The following is an 18134-nucleotide window of genomic DNA, read 5'->3' on the forward strand; positions in this document are numbered from 1 at the left end:
TTTTCAGTAAAGATGGGGTGCAGAGTGTACACTAATGAGAAAAAGAAAAATGAACTTTTTTGAATTTACCAAATGGCTGCAATGAAACAGTGAAAAATTTAAAGGGGTCTGAATACTTTCCGAACCCACTGTATTCTTTTTTACTTAAATGCATGTATTTTGGATTAAATTGTTGCAACTGTGTTTCATTAAAACTTTAGCCCCATTTTCCTTTTATAGCTGTATGAGCTAACAGAATCTGTCAGCGAGCTTGTTCTGACCGGGAGTTCATAACGCTCATCTTTTCCGAGCCCATGTCAGCTGATTTATGATCACATGAAGGTTGAGCTACCTCTGTGGCTGTAAGTCAGCTGAAGAGCTCAGAAAAAAAAAAATACAGACAGTCGAAGTGATTTTTAGCACAAAAATACATGCATTTAAATAAGAAACTAGTCCCCAAAGATGCGCAGATCGTCATTCCCAGCCATATGGACCAATCCGTCCGAGGCTGAACTCGCTGAGGAGATGCAGACAGATCTGGTTCCTCTCTTCCTTTATCTAAATGTAATATGTAGGAACCAGATGTCGTCTGGACAGTCGTCTAAGACATGACGTCAGGCGTCTACAGATGGGCGCGGCGATTACCTCGGTAGTTGCCGTGAGTACGATGACCCATGGGCACAGCAATATGACAGAGACAAGGTGAGACAAGGCTTGCAGACGCTTGGCTCCTCCGATATCTAGAGAAAGCTTTCGGGAAGCTGCGTGGAAACCAACATTGAAACATAAAGCCAACACAAGCAACAGCACTCCGCCCTGAAATCAACAAGAAAACAGAGGCACGGCCATTAATATAGTAATACAGGAAAAAAACTGTACAGATCCAGACAAAGAGCAGAAGTAATGAAGAAATGGTCACATGCAACACAGCTTCGTTAGGGGGTATATCTGCACAGTACGCCGTAAGGACGGTTTCACACGAGTGGAATCAAAATCATCAGTTTTCGAACAGAAAACAAAAAAACAAAAACCTTTTTGCTTCTGTACTGGGTAGTGCATGTCCGTTTTTAATATCCATATTGCATCAGTGTGTCCGTGTTATACATCCGTATGGAAGAAAGGTTTTACAGGAACAACAAAGGTCAAATACACTTTCCTTAATCTCTTAATAATTATAAAGGACGGATGTAGAAAAACATGGCGTACAGAAGGTCACCCGCATGTGATCAGATCTATCTGCGTCCATTGACTTTTAATGGGCGAGTCTGATCTGGATTAACTCATTGCATGCTGTGATTTATTACTTGCAGACCGTCGATCCATGTAAAAGTGTTTGTGAGCTACCGCATTAGCTTGCATTGGTCCTTGTGCTGTCTGCATACAGAATCACCCGGACCGACTATACTAGGTCTGAACGAGCCCTAAATCTGTGATAAATGCACGTCCTGCCTTTATGACCCGCATCCATCGACCTATTCCAACCCCGTCCAGCCCGATGGCTGCAGCAAGCGTTATTGGACGGGTCGATGGGATTGTGGCGTCAGCCCGGATCACTGTGCTACTCGGTTTCTATAACTCCCATACACGTGATTAAGAGTTACTGAACCGGTAGATCAGTGGGAGATTCACGGCAGACGTGTCCTAAATGTCAAATATAGGAATAACCCTTTAACTTAAGTGGAGTTGCAATTCTCGGCTCAGCAGGTGACCTGGAGTGGCACCGCACAGGACAAAGGCCAAAAGGACATTAATCCCTTCATTCCTGAAGATCATAGTGGTCAGATCGCCACAAGTATGTTACAGCTATCCAGGCAGCCCACACTCAGGAACATCAAGTCCACCACGACGCCTTCCCTACATAACCAGACAGATTCAAGAGCATGGGTATTGTAGCAATAGAGGTGGCCATATTGGTTGATATCAAGCTTTCTCAGAGACATATACAGAAAACACACACAAATTGAGCTTGGTTTGAGTTGGTACACATGCAGCATATAAATGCATGTTCACATGGCCAAAAAGCATACAAAACCTACAAAAGACAAAATGGAAAAAAAACCCTGCTATAATTAAATAAGTAAAAAGCAAAAGTGCATTTAAATCATACAGAGTTCTTATGCTTTTTACTTATTTAATTATAGCAGGGATTTTGTCTTTTGTAGATTTTGTATGCTTTTTGGCCATGTGAACATGCATTTATATGCTGCATGTGTACCAACTCAAACCAAGCTCATTTTTTGTGTTTTTTCTTTGTATTTTTGCATTCTGTGCAAGCTGGGGTGTGGCCTCCCTCTCCTGAGCTGGAAATTGTATTTAAAGGCTTCCCCTGACTGGTGTCCAGTGGTTGGGACCCGGTCCTTGTCTGCCCTTATTCACACAGACGTCAACTTTGACACGTGATAAGGTTTTTAATACTAGACAGTGTAGGACCACCCCGACCACAGAGTCACCTTGTCAATGGTGGGACGGCTTTTAAGCTATGTTTGATCAAATACAGTATTACTAAGAACTCTGTATGATTTAAATGCACTTTTGATTTTTACTTATTTAATTATAGCAGGGTTTTTTTCATTTTGTCTTTTGTAGGTTCAGAGACATATACAGTACATCACAAAAATGAGTACATCCCTCACATTTTGGCAAATATTTTATTATAACTTTTCATGGGACAACACTGAAGATCTGACAGTTTTATACAGCGTAAAGTAGTCAGTATACAGCCATTAATGTCTAAACTGCTGGCAACAAAAAGTCAGTACACCCCTAAATGAAAATAGTCAAATTGTGCCCAAAGTATCACTATTTTGTGTGGCCACAATTATTTTCAAGCACTGCCTTGACTCTCTTGGGCATGCAGTTCACTAGAGCTTCACAAGTGGCCACTGAAATCCTCTTCCACTCCTCCATGATGACAACACGGCGCTGGTGCATGTTGGAGACCTTGTGCGCCTCCAACCTCCATATGAGGATGCCCCACAGATGCTCAATAAGGTTTAGGTCTTGAGACATGCTTTGCCAGTCCAACACCTTCATCCTCAGTTTCTTTACCAAGGCAGTGGTGGTCTTGGAGGTGTGTTTGGAATACTGCCCCACAGACCAGTTTCCGAATCGATGGGGATCATGCTCTGAATCAGTATGTCACAGTACATGTTGGCATTCATGGTTCCCTCCGTGAACTGTAGTTCCCCACAGCCGGCAGCACTCCTGCAGCTCCAAACCATGACATTCCCTCCACCATGCTTGACTGTAGGCAAGACACATTTGTCTTTGTACTCCTCATCTGGTTTCCACCACACTTGCTTAACACCATCTGAAATAAATAAGTTTATCTTGGTCTCATCAGACCACAGGACATGGTTCCAGTAATTTATGTCCTTAGTCTGTTTGTCTTCAGCAAAGTGTTTGTGGGCTTTCCTGTGCATCATCTTTGGAATTGGCTTCCTTCTGTGATGAGAGCTATGCAGACCAAATTGATGCAGTGTGCGGCGTATGGTCTGAGCACTGACAGGCTGACCCCCACCCCTGTAACCTCTGCAGCAATGCTGGCAGCACTCATACATTTATTTTTAAAAGAAAACCTCTGGATATGACGCGGAGCACGTGCACTCAGCTTCTTTGGTTGACCATGGCGAGGCTCGTTCTGAGTGCAACCTGTCTTGTTAAACCGCTGTAAGGTCTTGGCCACCGTAACGCTGCAGCTCAGGTTCAAGGTGTTGGCAATCTTCTTATAGCCTATACCATCTTGATGTAGAGCACAACGATTTTTTTTCAGATCTTCAGAGAATTCTTTGGGGAGCCATGGTGAACTTCCAGTGACCAGTATGAGAGCGATAACACCAAATTTTACACAACTGTCCACATTCACACCTGAGACCTTGTAACACTGAGTCACATGACACCATGAGGGAAAAACCACCATGGTTACTTACCGGTAGCCGGTTTTTCCGGAACCCATGACAGCACCACCTGAGAGAGGGATCCGCCCCGCCAGGACAGGAACCTACTGAGACATAAGGGGCGGCACCTCTCCCCCGCTTCAGTTGGGTTACAGAGCATTGAGAGGACTTCCCGGTTAGTTACATGTTTAATCCAACACCACAACACTCAAAACACCCTACTAATTGTGCACACCCATACAGTGAAAAAGGGGGGGAATGTACGGGTGCTGTCATGGGTTCCGGAAAAACCGGCTACCGGTAAGTAACCATGGTGGTTTTCCCTTCACCCATGACAGCACCACCTGAGAGATTTTTGGAGACTTCGAAACACCTTAGGGAGGGACCACCGCTTGCAGCACCCTTCTACCAAAGGTTAAGTCAGCAGAGGAGGATAGATTTAATCTATAGTGCTTAAAGAAGGTTGAAGGTGAGGCCCAGGTAGCGGCCTTACAAATCTGTTCGATTGATACCTCTGCCTTTTCAGCCCAGGAGGTCGCCACGGCTCTGGTGGAATGAGCCTTGATGCCGTCAGGAATCGGGATACCACTAGCTGAATAGGCTACACTAATGGCTTCCCTAATCCATCTAGCAATAGTCCCTTTTGAAACCCCATAGCCTTTCCTGGCACCCTGAAAAGCTACGAATAGGGACTGTGACCTCCTCCACTGGCTAGTGGCAGATATATATTCTACGAGAGCCCTTTTAACATCCAGACTATGGAATTTTTCCTCCCCCAGATTTTTTGGATTTTCGCAAAAGGATGGAAGGACAATTTCCTGACCCCGATGGAAATCTGATACTACCTTGGGCAGATAACTGGGGTCTGTCCTTAAAACTACCCTATCCTGAAAGACTTGCGTGTAAGGAGGATTTACTGAGAGAGCCTGTAAGTCGCTTATCCTGCGGGCTGATGTGAGGGCTACTAACAGGATTGTTTTTAGGGTCAAGAACTTTAGGGGTAGCTGATGTAATGGCTCATACGGATCTTTTGTAAGGGCTTCTAACACCAGGTTTAAATCCCAGGGGGCTATTCTGGGTATTGGAATAGGCTTAGCTCTATGGCAGGATTTAATAAATCTGGCTATCCACCTATCTGATGCCAGTTTGCAATTGTAGAGCGCCCCTAGTGCCGACACCTGAACCTTAAGTGTGTTTACTGCTAACCCCATCTGCAACCCAGATTGTAAGAACTCTAGGATGGCCCTAATCGGGGGTTCTTTTCCTAACGGCTTACCCAAGAACTGTAGGAACTTATCCCATGTTCTGCCGTAGATGTTAGTAGTCACCGGTTTCCTGCTTTTTAGCAGAGTGGCCACCAGCCCAGGGGAGAACCCCCTATCCATTAAAAGCGACCTTTCAAATTCCACGCCGTCAGATGGAATCCTTTGACCTGAGCGTGCAATATTGGACCCTGAGCTAGTAGGTCCGGGATTTCTGGCAGAACCCATGGATCGGAGAGGGACATCTTCCGTAGCAGAGCAAACCAGGGCCTTTTTGGCCAGAATGGAGCTATTAGAATCACCCTGGCTTGATCGTTTCTGATTTTTCTTACCACAGTTGGGATCAGAGCTACTGGGGGGAACGCGTAAGCCAGTCTGAAGTTCCACTGGATGTGCAACGAGTCCACTGCCCATGGATTTTCCCTCGGGTTTAGAGAGCAGAACCTTTCTGTTTGCCTGTTGTGCTTGTTTGCAAAGAGGTCTATCACCGGTTCCCCCCAAAGCTGAATTATCTTTTGAAAAATGGACCGGTTTAGCGCCCATTCTCCTTGCCTCAGGGTATTGCGACTCAGGAAATCTGCCTCTATGTTTTCTGCCCCTTTTATGTGTAGGGCTGTCACGGAGTGTAGGTGTTCCTCTGCACTGTTCAGAATGTCTGTTGCTGCTTCCATTAAGGAGTGTGATTTTGTCCCACCTTGGTGGTTGATGTATGCCACTGCTACCTTGTTGTCTGACATGATGCGTACGTCTCGACCCTGGAGTAGCGGAATGAAGTGGCTTAGGGCCTTGCCCACTGCCCACAGTTCTCTCAGGTTGGAGGATGCCTTCCTTTCTTGAGGTGTCCAGGAACCCTGACCTATGAGGCCCCTTAGGTGTGCCCCCCACCCCGAGGAGCTTGCATCTGTTAAAATTATATCTGTCGCCTGTCTGTCCCATGGTATTCCTAAGGTCAGATTTGTCCCGTTCAACCACCAGTTGAGAGAGTCTCTGGTTTTTGAGGAAAGCTCCAGCTTCCCTTCCAAACGCCCTCTTAGCGATCTTTGTGCTCTTAGTATCTCCCCCTGGAGTTGCCGGGTGTGAAACTGAGCCCACCTGACCGCCGGAATACAGGATGTTAGGGTACCTAGTAGGGACATTGCTTTTCTTAATGTCATACATGGTTGGTTTCGGCCCGCCAAGGCCAGATTTTGTACCTTCTCTATCTTGGACTCTGGGAGCAGACACTCTTGCCTTTCTGAGTCCAGTATAAATCCTAGGAAGGTCTGTTTCTTTAGGGGTTGTAATTTTGATTTTTTGAAATTGACTATCCACCCTAATTCTTGCAAGATGTTGATCACCTGAGTCAACTGTGCTGTACAGTGGTCCTCTGAACTGCCCACTATAAGAAAATCGTCCAGGTATGGTATTATGACCGTATCGTGAATCCGGAGAAAGGCTGTCACTTCCGCTATGACCTTGGTGAAGACCCTCGGGGCTATGGATATGCCAAACGGAAGAGCCCTGAACTGAAAGTGCCTTAGTGTGCCCTGAATATAAAGCGCTACCCTCAGGTATTTCTGGTAATCTGGATGGATAGGGATGTGATAATACGCATCCTTTAAATCGACTACGGCCATGAAGCAATCTTGATGTAGCAGCTTCACTGCCGTAGTCACTGATTCCATCTTGAAGGTCGGGTTCCTTATCCAAAGATTGAGGCGTCTGAGATTTATGATTGTCCTGAACGACTGATCCGGTTTTTTTATTAGAAAAAGGGGTGAATAAAACCCCTTTCCTTCCTGTAAGCGTGGCACCTCGGACAGTACCCGCTTGTCTATCAGGCTCAGGATTTCTGTTTCTAAGGCCAGTTGTTCTTCGGTCATCTTCCTGATAGGTGTGATGACGACCACGGGTTTTGGCTGACGAATAAAGGGGATTTTCAGGCCTTCTTTTAGGATGCTCAGAATCCAGGTATTGGAGGAGATCTTTTCCCAGGCCTGGAAAAAGAGTGCCAATCTCCCTCCTACTGGAATACCGGCGTCATTGTGGTGACTTTTTTGAGGTGGAGGTGCCTCCACCAAACATAAACCCTGATTCTTTCTTTCTTTTATCCTCCCATCTTCTCCTGTCAGCGGGAGGACGCCCTCTATTGAATCTCCCCCTCCGAAAGGGCTGTCTCCTCTGATCCATAGGGAATCTGGGGAAGCCTTTTTTCTTATCGCCTGCTTTCTCCAGAATATCGTCCAAGTTCTTGCCGAACAGGAATCGACCATCGCAGGGGAGAGAGCACAATTTGGCCTTGGACTGAAGGTCACCCGGACAGCCCTTAAGCCATAACGCGCGTCTAGCAGCATTTGATAGTGACGCTGCTCTGGCTGTCAATCGCATAGAGTCCGCCGAGGTATCTGCCAAAAAAGCCGCTGCCCCGTGCAAGAGATACATGTCTGATAAGATCTTCTCTCTTGGGACCCTTGACGCCAGCTTCTCTTCTAACTGCTGCAGCCAGATCATGAGGGAGCGTGCCGTGCAGGTGCCCGCTATCGCCGGCTTTAGACCTCCTGCTGTCGCTTCCCATGCGTGCCTCAAATATGAGTCCGCTTTTTTGTCCAGCGGGTCTCTAAGAACCCCTGCATCTTCCAAGGGCAGGGCCGACCTTTTGGAAGATCTGGACACCGCTGCATCTATTTTTGGGACTTTGTCCCATACCTCCGTATCCTTGTATTCAAAGGGGTATCGTCTCTTAGAGGCGGATGAAAGGGCCCCCGATTTCAGGCTTTTTCCACTCCTTTTCAATAAGCGCCTGGATTTTCGCGTTTACTGGAAAGGTTCGTTTTTTCCTCTCCTGAAGCCCCCCAAACATGACATCCTCTAGGGTTTTAGCCGCCCTTTCTTCCTGTAGGCCCATTGTGGTTCTAATGGCCTTTAGGAGGGCATCTGTATCTTCTACAGGGAAACATGGCTTACCCCCTGTGTCACTATCTGAGGAGTCTGAGGAGGATGATTTTTCCGCCTGAGATGATACTGACGCGGAATCTGAGGGGGAACTAGGGAAATCCTTCCTGCTTTTTTTCCTTTTTTCAATAAGGACTTAATTGAGCCTTCCATTTCTGACCTGAGGGCAGATATTAGATTGGCTGCGAAACTAGGCGCTTCCTCCGCCATAGTCCGCTGAATGCACGAACCACAGAGATCTTTTTGCCAGTCTCTTGCTAGGGGAGATTTACATATAGCACAATCCCTATTCTTCTTCTTGCTTCCCGCTTTTCTGGGCCTTTCCTACAGGGTGAAGCATACAATAGAAAACCCCTATTAATATACTGTTAACATACACGAAGATCACTCACCACCCGTAATCAAGGGTACCGGACTTGGAGGCTGCATCGGAGCACCTGACCCGCGCTCTTTGGACCTTGAGGAGTGCCCCGACCTGCGGCTGGGGCGACTGCTGCTTGAATGGCTTCCATGCTTCCTGCCAGAGGGCTGTGAGGGAGGCAGGGACGCTGAACGTTCCTGCTCGGACTCCATTTTGCACCGCCGATCTACAGCTGTCTTCCTCCTTTTAAATTGCATGCCTCCGCCTGGTGAGCGTCTTCCTCCTCTCCCCCCTGCGACCGCCGGCTCAGCGCTTCAGAAGCCGGCCGGCGTCGCACCCAGCGCCATTACACCATCGCCTTCTACTGACGTCAGCCGGCGCACCCAGCATTCCAAGCGCCGCTGACGTCAGCGGCCGGAAGACGCCAGCGTCTCTCCCCTACCACGGGGATCGAGATTCGGCGTGCGCGAGGGGAGGGCGGGGCGGTGGGGGCTTCCCGGAGCCCCCGGAACCCCATCCACGCCCGCACGAACCCGGAGCCCCAGGGACTGCGCTTCCAGGACCCGACGGCCGGCGCTACAGGTAAGCTACCTGTTCTTCCCGCGCCGGGACGGGCCTGGGTCTTATCTTTTTCTTCGCCCATGACAGGCACCGCCACAGTGGGATTCCTTCCAGGACAGGAACCCAACTGAAGCGGGGGAGAGGTGCCGCCCCTTATGTCTCAGTAGGTTCCTGTCCTGGCGGGGCGGATCCCTCTCTCAGGTGGTGCTGTCATGGGTGAAGGGAAAATGGCTAATTGGGCACAATTTGGCTATTTTCCCTTAGGGGTGTACTCACTTTTGTTCCCAGCAGTTTAGACATTAATGGCTGTGTGTGGAGTTATGGAGGCCACAACAAACTGACCCTGTTATACAAGCTGCACACCGACTACTGTACATTGCATCACAGGGTCAGATCTTCAGTGTTGTCCCATGAAAAAATAAAATCTTTACAAAAATGCGAGAGGTGTACTCACTTTTGTGATATACTGGACCTATACATAATCTGTCTAGGACTATCCTAATTTACAAAGATAGACTTGGCCCTTTGCTTTGGGAGAACTGATGAAATCTGTGTCCATTTGAGAATACGGAGCGTGTTCCCAAACACCACCGAACACAGGACAGTGCGAGACTTCCGCAACCATTTCACACATCATTTTGTTCCGTACAGCAGACAGACATTTATTTTTTTTTCTTACTGAAGGTTCGGAGTCACAGAGGTCAGGAATTACCAGCAGATTCTTCTTACCTTGTGGTCAGCAACTCCTAAGAGGGAGAAGGCAGTGTACAAGAAGTGTGTAAGTGCACTGTCATGGTGTCCTTCAGCTAGATGAGTAGCGTTAAGGGTTAAACGATAGACTCTTAAAGTGGGCATCAACTGGGTATGTTTTGTCCATGGAGGTCACAGCAGATTGCAAGTACTGCTGATGACAAGACTGACCATCCTGTCTATACCTACAGAGGAGCAGCTGTCTCGTCATCCCAAGCTGCTGTCTCCCGAATTATTTCCCAGGTGGCACCTTCATCCAGACAGCGGCATAAACAAATATATCTTTCCAGCAATTAGCACATTTTCCGATGGAAACACCTTGCACGGTCTATAGTGCCTTTCTAGCACTCCCCATTACTATAACAGTAAAGTTTTAGCTGTGTCCAAATAAATGACCGGACCTTTAGGTTAAAGCACCACTCCGGCGATTTTGTATTCAGCACTGGAGCGGTGCTTCTAATCTACGTTCCCTGCCCATAGTCTTGTAATCACCCGCCATAATCTTCACCTTTTATCAGCACCGCTCCATTCTTGCAAAGCCATCATATGACCAACCGCAACTTCTGACTGTCTGGAAGTAAGAAGTAACAGTCACAAGCTCTCAATGTCAGTCTATGACAGCCAGAATGACGCCCTCAGACTTACATTGAAAAGTGACCTCCACGAAACAATGGAGATCGAAGTTAGTGGCGGTGATAGAAGGTAAAGATGGTGGCGGGTAAGTTTGAGATTAGGGGCAGAGAACTTAGATTAGAAGCACCACTCCAGCGCTGCAATAAAAAAAAAAAAAAATGCTGGCGTGATGCTTTGAGTTTTCACAATGAGTGCTTCACTGTGCAGCAAACACAACATGAAACACAACACGTCAATTTCTCTTGCAGGTACACTGAACTTTATGTTCGGATAGAACAAGAGCAAAGATGAAAAAAAAGAAAAGGCATTTAAGGACAAAAGTTGCTGCGCATCCTGATGCGTCGTCATCCTGAATAACTCGGCGGGTTCATGTATTTCTAAAAGATGTCGCTTGCACACACTCTACATTTCCAAAGTAGAAGGAAAGAAATCTAAAAACAATTGAAAAGGAGGAAAGCACATGAAGTGAAAATAAATATAGAATTGGAACAGCACTGATACAGAAACTAATGAAGCCAGCAGCGCCCTGTATACACAAAGACCATACATCCAGCCTGTATTACTGAAAGGGACAGTCTCACAACAGAAAAATATAAACTGTGGTTCAAGCTGGAAATTGCAAATCTGGAGGCATGAACATGAAGGAAGGGATAAAGATTGCAAACTGAAATGCACTTTTTTTTTTTTTTTTTTAAACTAAAAAGATATCCATTAACATATGTGAGGTCAAATATGCTTCAAACAGGCAAGAAAAAGGTTTAGCTTTCAGAAAGCAGCAGCTGTGATCCCGTGCTGTCCTGCATGTATACTCTCTTTAGCTTGCTCCCCACTACCCAGGAGCTGTGTATGATCAGACCATGTTCCTGTACTGTAAGATTATCTCAGCACAGGAACATTTTTTTTTTTTTTAAACACATCCAATTGTGGAACTTATTTTTAATCAAAGGATAAATATCAATTGTGGAATAACGTGTACTTTGCTAGTGGGTCAGCACCTTTACTATTCATAGATTTATGTTAACGCTCTGTAGATGGCACAATCTGTATGATACAGTTATAATGTCGGTACTGCCTGCCACTCAAAAGTACCGTGTCGTCTGTCTTCAAGAAGTGAAGGCACTAATGAGGCGCTCACACTGATCAATCTGCTACATGGGTACCATTAGATTCCCAAAATCCGGAGGCATCACAAAAGGATACGGTGCTCAGCAATTTTAGCCATCAGATCATCATTGTCGAAGAGTAGCAAACATACAACAGCAACGATGAAAAACGCAGCACCCCGAGTCTGAGGAAATAGAAACACAAGTCAATAAACGCTAATATCACCAGCAGAAGACGCTGCAAACTACTAGTCAGTCCAGATGAAAAGTGCTGTAAATAAAAGCTTACAGTGGTACACACACCGGGTGAAATAAGTATTAAACACGTCACCCAGATTTAAGAAAATATAATTGTAAAGATGCTATTGACATGAAATTCTCACCAGATGTCGGTAACAATCCATCCAGTCCACACAGGCCAAGAAATCAAACCATAGATGTCTATAAAATTAACTTATGTGTAATCATGAGAAATGGCACAGAAAAAAAGCATTTAACACTTCTACTGAAATTTATTTAATACTTTCTACAAAAGCCTTTGTTGGAGATGACAACTTTAAGACGCCTCCTGCATGGAGAAACTAGTCGCATGCATTGCTCAGCTGTGATTTTGACCCATTCTTCCACACAAACATTCTTCAAATCCTGAAGGTTCCCTGGGCTCCTTCTATGAACTCTGAGCTTTAGTCCCTTCCATAAACTTTCTATTGGATTCAGGTCAGGTGATTGGCTGGGCCATTCTAGCAGCTTAATTTTCCTTTCTCTGAAACAAATTGGGAGTTTCCATGGCTGAGTGTTTACGATCATTGTCTTGCTGAAATGTCCACCCTCGTTTCATCTTCACCATCCTGGTAGATGGCAGAAGATTAAAGTAGATCAAGAATGTCTCAGTACATTTGTCCATTCATCCTTCCTCCAATTATATGAAGTTGGCCTGTGACATATCCACACCATGATGTTCTCACCTCCAAAGTTCACTGTTGGTATGGCGTTTTTGGGTTGATATGCAGTGCCTTTTGGACTCCAAACATGGTGTGTGTTATGGCATCCAATGAGATCAATTTTTTTCTTATTGCACCAGGCTATATTTTCCAGGATATTATAGGCTTGTCTAAATGTTGATGAGCAAACTGTAAACGTGCTTGAACATGCTTTTTGTTCAGCAATGGAGTCTTGCGTGGTCAGCATGCATACAGGCCACTGAGGTTGAGTGCATTACTTAGGCCGGGGTCACACATGCGAGAAACTCGCACGAGTCTCGCATCTTAATACCCGGCACTCGGGAGCGGAGCGTGTGGCGGCATGTATTTCTATGCCGTCGCACGCTCCACTCCCCAGTGCCAGGTATTAAGTTGCGAGTTGCTCGCATGTGTGACCCCAGCCTTATAGTTTACTTTGAAATAATTGTACCTGCTGATTCCAGGCCTTTCTGTAGCGGTCCACAGGTGGTTATTGGCTCTTGGACAACTCTTCTGATAATTATTTTCACTCCTGTCTGAAATCTTGCAAAGGACATATCGGTCTTGGCCAGTTTATGGTGAAATTACGTTGTTTTCACTTCCTCATTACTGCCCCAATAGTGCTCATTGGAACCTTCAGTAGTTTGGGAATTCTTCTGTAACCAATGCCATCAGTATGTTTTGCAACAATAAGGTTACAATGGTCTTGAGACAGGTGACTGATTTTACTCATCATGAGATTTTTTTTGTGTGGCACCTTGGTAATGAGACACCTTTTTGAGGCCATCAGTTGAACCAGCTGATATTATTTTCCACTAAGTGGCAGGACTGCTTTCTAATTACTGATAGATTTCAGCGTCATGACTATCCATGGCTTTTTGTACTTCTCCTTCATGTGTTCAATACGTTTTCCCTGTGTCATTTCTTCATTTCTCATTAGGAATTTCTCTAACTCGCGTATTAAAAAAAAAAAAAAAAGTCCCATTCTCATCCAGAAAAATGGGATGAATTTTTTTTCACTTGTCATCTGTATGCAGTCCGAATGCAATCTGTTCTTTTACAGGACCATTTAGAGTTTCCCCATCTTACAGAATTGTAATGAGTCCGGTAAAATCGGATGCTGTACTGATGGTCCGTATGGCATGCAATTTTTTTCATCACACCCATCTGATTTCGAAGTGAAATCACAGAACGCTGCATTTTTTTTCTCATGTCAAATACAACTAAGAAAAAACACGCAGATCCGCAAGGCGTCACTGAGTAACATTAGTCTGAGAACAATCCGATTATTTATCGGATTGCACTCATTTGAGTTATACGCCAGGGTTAGCAAACCCTTACTTTATGGACATTTAAGGTTTGATTTCTTTGACTGTGTGGATTGGATAGGTTGTTACTGAAATCTGGTAAGAATTTCATGTCACTAGCACCTTTAGAAATATATTTACTTAGAAAACTGGTGACGTGTTCAATACTTATTTCACCTGCTGTACCCAACATTTAGATTTTACAATTTTTCTTCCTCTCCACATTTCAGTAACCATAACGTTTTATTTATTTTTTTTTTTTACTGACATGGCTATATGAGACCTTGTTTTATGAGCGAGAATTTTTATATTATACAGAAAATAGCATGAATTAAAATGTTCTCCCTCATACAGCCATGCCAATAAAAAAAAAAAAAAAAAAAAGGTTTGGCTACTGAAATTATTTGAAATGCAAATATCCAGTGGCATGTAAAAGTTTTGGCACCCCAGGTCACTGTTATTGTGAACAGTTAAGCAAGTTGATGAAATTATCTCTAAAAGGCCTAAAGTTAAAGATGACCCATTTCCTTTGTATTTTAGCAAAAGAAAAAAAAAAATTGTCATTTTTGATATTTTAAAAATTTACAAAAAAAAGGAAAATGGGCCGATGCAATAGTTTGGGAACCCTGCATGGTTAGCACCTAGAAGCAGGTATCACAGCTTGTAAATGCTTTTTGCAGCCCGCCAAGTCTTTTATTCTTGTTTGTGGAATATTTATCCATTCTTCCTTGGAAAACAGCCCCCCTGTAGAAGACCAACATGCGAAACGTGCGTTGGGGCGTTGTCACGAAAGTATACCTGATATTCTGCCAAACACTTTCTTTTCATTTAAAGTCTTTCTTATGGTCTTAATTCATTACCATGCAAGCATGTCCTGTTCCCTCCTTAGGGTTAGGAGTCGTAGTCTAATGTGTCAGGCAACCCTTGTGGAATATTATGTGACGGCTCTTTGCTCTTTTTGAAATATATGAAAATTTAATAGGCTATTACTGATGGTTACCTTCTTTGTGTCCTCATCATATACGCATATGTGAGTGTTCAATAGAAGCAGAGCAGGTGTATCGGCACCAGGGAACTAATGGTATCGTAAAAATCACATGTAAAACCAATCTCCAGAGCTATGCAGTACATTGAATGATTTGGGGTGCTCAACCAAACAAGCATCTAAATCCAGGCATGAAGTGAGAGAAAGGCGGCACTCACTAAGTCCATGAGAAAGATAAAAAGTCCTTTATTCCTTACTTCATGACATGGACATGGGTATGCAGGGAAGTAGATGAATGTGGGGTGACAAACAGGACGATGGCCATCTCGTGTTAATCCAATGCTTCTATGGGTCCAGAAACAATACTTGTTTGTGGAATTTTCATCCATTCTTCCTTGGAAAATTTCTCCAGTTCTCTGAGATTCCTGGGTTGTGTTGCATGCACTGCTATTTTGGAGGTCTAGTCACCGCTTTTCAATGATGTTCAGATTAGAGGACTGTGACGGCCATTGTAAAACCTTCAGCTTGTGCCTTATGAGGTAATCTATGGTGGATTTTAACGTGATGTAGGATCATTATTCATTTGTAGAAGCCATCCTCTATTCAACTTCATCTTTTGTTTTTTTTTCAGATGGTGTTATGTCTGCATCAAGAATTTGTTGAAATGTCATTGAATCTATTCGCGCTCTCGCTACCTGTGAAATGTTCCCTGTACCATTAGCTGTAACACAACCCCAAAGCATGATTGAGCCACCCCAATGTTTATTGGTTGACAAGATGTTCTTTTCGTGAAATGACATGCCTTTCTTCTCCACACATACCTTTGATTATTGTGGCCAACGAGTTTATTTTAACCTTATCGGTCCACAGGACTTGTTTCCAAATGCATCAGGTTTGTTTAAATGTTCTTTTGCATACTTCTGACAATGAGTTTTATGGTGAGGATGCAGGAGAGGTTTTCTTCTGATGACTCAATGAAGGCCATATTTGTGCAGGTGTCTCTGAACAATAGAACAATTTACAACACCTCCAAAGTCTGCTAAACTTACCGAAGGTCTTTTGCAGTCAAGTGGAGGTTCTGATTTGTCTCTCTAGCAATCCTACAAGCAGCTCTCACTGAAAATTTTCTTGGTCTTCCAGACCTTACCTTGACCCCAACTGTTCATGGTAACTGCTATTTCTTAATTACATTTCGAACTGAGGAAACGGCAACATGAAAATGCTTTGCTATCTTCTCATGGCCTTCTCCTGCTTTGTGGGCCTCCACCATTTTCTTTTTCTGAGTGCTAGGCAGCTGCTTAGAAGACCCCATGGCTGATGTTTTATGGCACAAGGTTAGAGGAGGCCAGGATTTTATAAAGCTGGGAAATTTGCACCAACTGACCTTTCCTAATGATGATCGTGAACAAGCCATAACCCTAATAAGTTAATTAAGGTCTGAAACCTTGGTCAAAGTTATTTGAGCAAACAAATCTCTAAAAGGTGCCCAAACATTTGCATGGGTCCATTTTCCTTTTTGTCATTTTTAAAATGTGAAAAATGACATATTATATAAATATTTATATATATTTGCCCAAAATACAACGAAACGAGTGATCTTTAACTTTACGCCTTTTAGAGATAAGCAAGTTGAAGATGAAAGTAACAGTAATTTTGACCAGGTCACTGTAGAAAAAAAAAAAAAATCTATTTTCAGGATCTTATTTTTCCTCATCGCATTTTAGAATGTATTCTAAAAAGAAACAAAAATATATATACAATGCTCAACAAAATAAAGGGAACACTCAAATAACATATCCTAGATCTGAATGAATGAAATATTCTCATTGAATACTTTGTTATGTACAAAGTTGGATGTGCGGACAACAAAAATCACACAAATTTGGATCTGGAGTCACACACAAAATTAAAGTGGAATGTAATGTCCTTTAAGATCAAAATGGTGGTAAGTATTGTGTGTGGCCTTCATGTGCCTGTATGACCTCCCTTAAATGCCTGGACATGCTCCTGATGAGGCGGCGGATGGTCTCCTGAGGGATCTCCTCCCAGACCTGGACTAAAGCATCCGCCAACTCCTGGACAGTCTGCGGTGCAACGTGACGTTGGTGGATGGAGCAAGACATGATGTCCCAGATGTCCTCAATCGGATTCAGGTCTGGGGAATGGGCTGGCCAGTCCATAGCTTCAATGCCTTCATCTTGCAAGAACTGCTGAAACACTCCAGCCACATGAGGTCTGGCAATGCCCTGCATTAGGAGGAACCCAGGGCCAACCGCACCAGCATATGTCTCACAAGGGGTCTGAGGATCTCATCTCGGTACCTAATGGCAGTCAGGCTACCTCTGGCGAGCACATGGAGGGCTGTGCGGCCCTCCAAAGAAATACCACCTCACACCATTACTGACCCATTGCCAAACCGGTCATGCTGAAGGATGTTGCAGGCAGCAGATCTCTCTCCACGGCATCTCCAGACTCTGTCACATCTGACACACGTGCCCAGTGTGAACCTGCTTTCATCTGTGAAGAGCACAGGGCGCCAGTGGCGAATATGCCAATCCTGGTGTTCTGTGGCAAATGCCAAGTGTCCTGCACGGTGTTGGGCTGCAAGCACAACCCCCATCTGTGGACGTCGGGCACTCAGACCATCCTCATGGAGTCGGTTTCTAACCGTTTGTGCAGACACATGCACATTTGTGAAACCAAACTCCAGTTCAGTTTTTTTGGTTTTCCTTCAGCATTTTTGTATTCAGTACAAATAGGGTGTGGCCTCCTTTCTACTGAGCTGTGTAGTTCACTTATAGTCCCTCTGAAGCTGGGTGTCCGTTTGAGACCCAGAGTCTCTGCCACTATTCACACTAGGTAGGTTTTAACAGTTAGTGCAGTTACTGTCTCAAATGGGTACACCTTGCCGTGGTGGGACAGCTTTATACTTTTTGATCAAAACAGTTTTTACCAAGTACCCTATGTTATTTAAAGCACTTGCTTTTTTACTTATTTATTTTCATTAGGGCATATACACACATTGCTTTTTCCTTTGGTTTTGCTTGCTTTTATGGCCAGTGTGAACATGCTTTTACATCATGCATGTCATTCAAGTCTACTCCAGTTCAGTTTTTTTGGTTTTTCTTCAGCATTTTTGTATTCAGTACAAATAGGGTGTGACATGCACATTTGTGGCCTGCTGGAGGTCATTTTGCAGGGCTCTGGCAGTGCTCCTCCTGTTCCTCCTTGCACAAAGGCTGAGATAGAAGTCCTGCTGCTGGGTTATTGCCCTCCTACGGCCCCCTCCACGTCTCCTGGTGTACTGGCCTGTCTCCTGGTAGCACCTCCAACCTCTGGACACTACGCTTGACAGACACAGCAAGCCTTCTTGCCACAGCTCGCATTGATTTGCCATCCTGGATGAG

General features: G+C 44.6%; 1 protein-coding gene across 3 annotated transcripts in view; it reads right to left on the bottom strand.

The window, feature by feature from the left end:
- Positions 1-18134, bottom strand: part of SLC30A5 (solute carrier family 30 member 5) — a 44275-nt gene that overhangs the window by 14749 nt on the left and 11392 nt on the right. For all 3 annotated transcript variants that reach the window (XM_073584186.1, XM_073584185.1, XM_073584187.1), the window contains 3 exons: positions 11574-11661; positions 9720-9796; positions 625-795 (listed from right to left, as the gene is read on the bottom strand). In XM_073584186.1, the coding sequence (XP_073440287.1) occupies positions 625-795; positions 9720-9796; positions 11574-11661 (336 nt within the window). The remainder of the gene's footprint in view (positions 1-624; positions 796-9719; positions 9797-11573; positions 11662-18134) is intronic.

This window comes from Dendrobates tinctorius, unplaced genomic scaffold (assembly GCF_039654945.1).
Source record: "Dendrobates tinctorius isolate UK_male_01 unplaced genomic scaffold, ASM3965494v1 ptg000083l, whole genome shotgun sequence".
NCBI classification, from domain to species: Eukaryota; Metazoa; Chordata; class Amphibia; order Anura; family Dendrobatidae; genus Dendrobates; species Dendrobates tinctorius.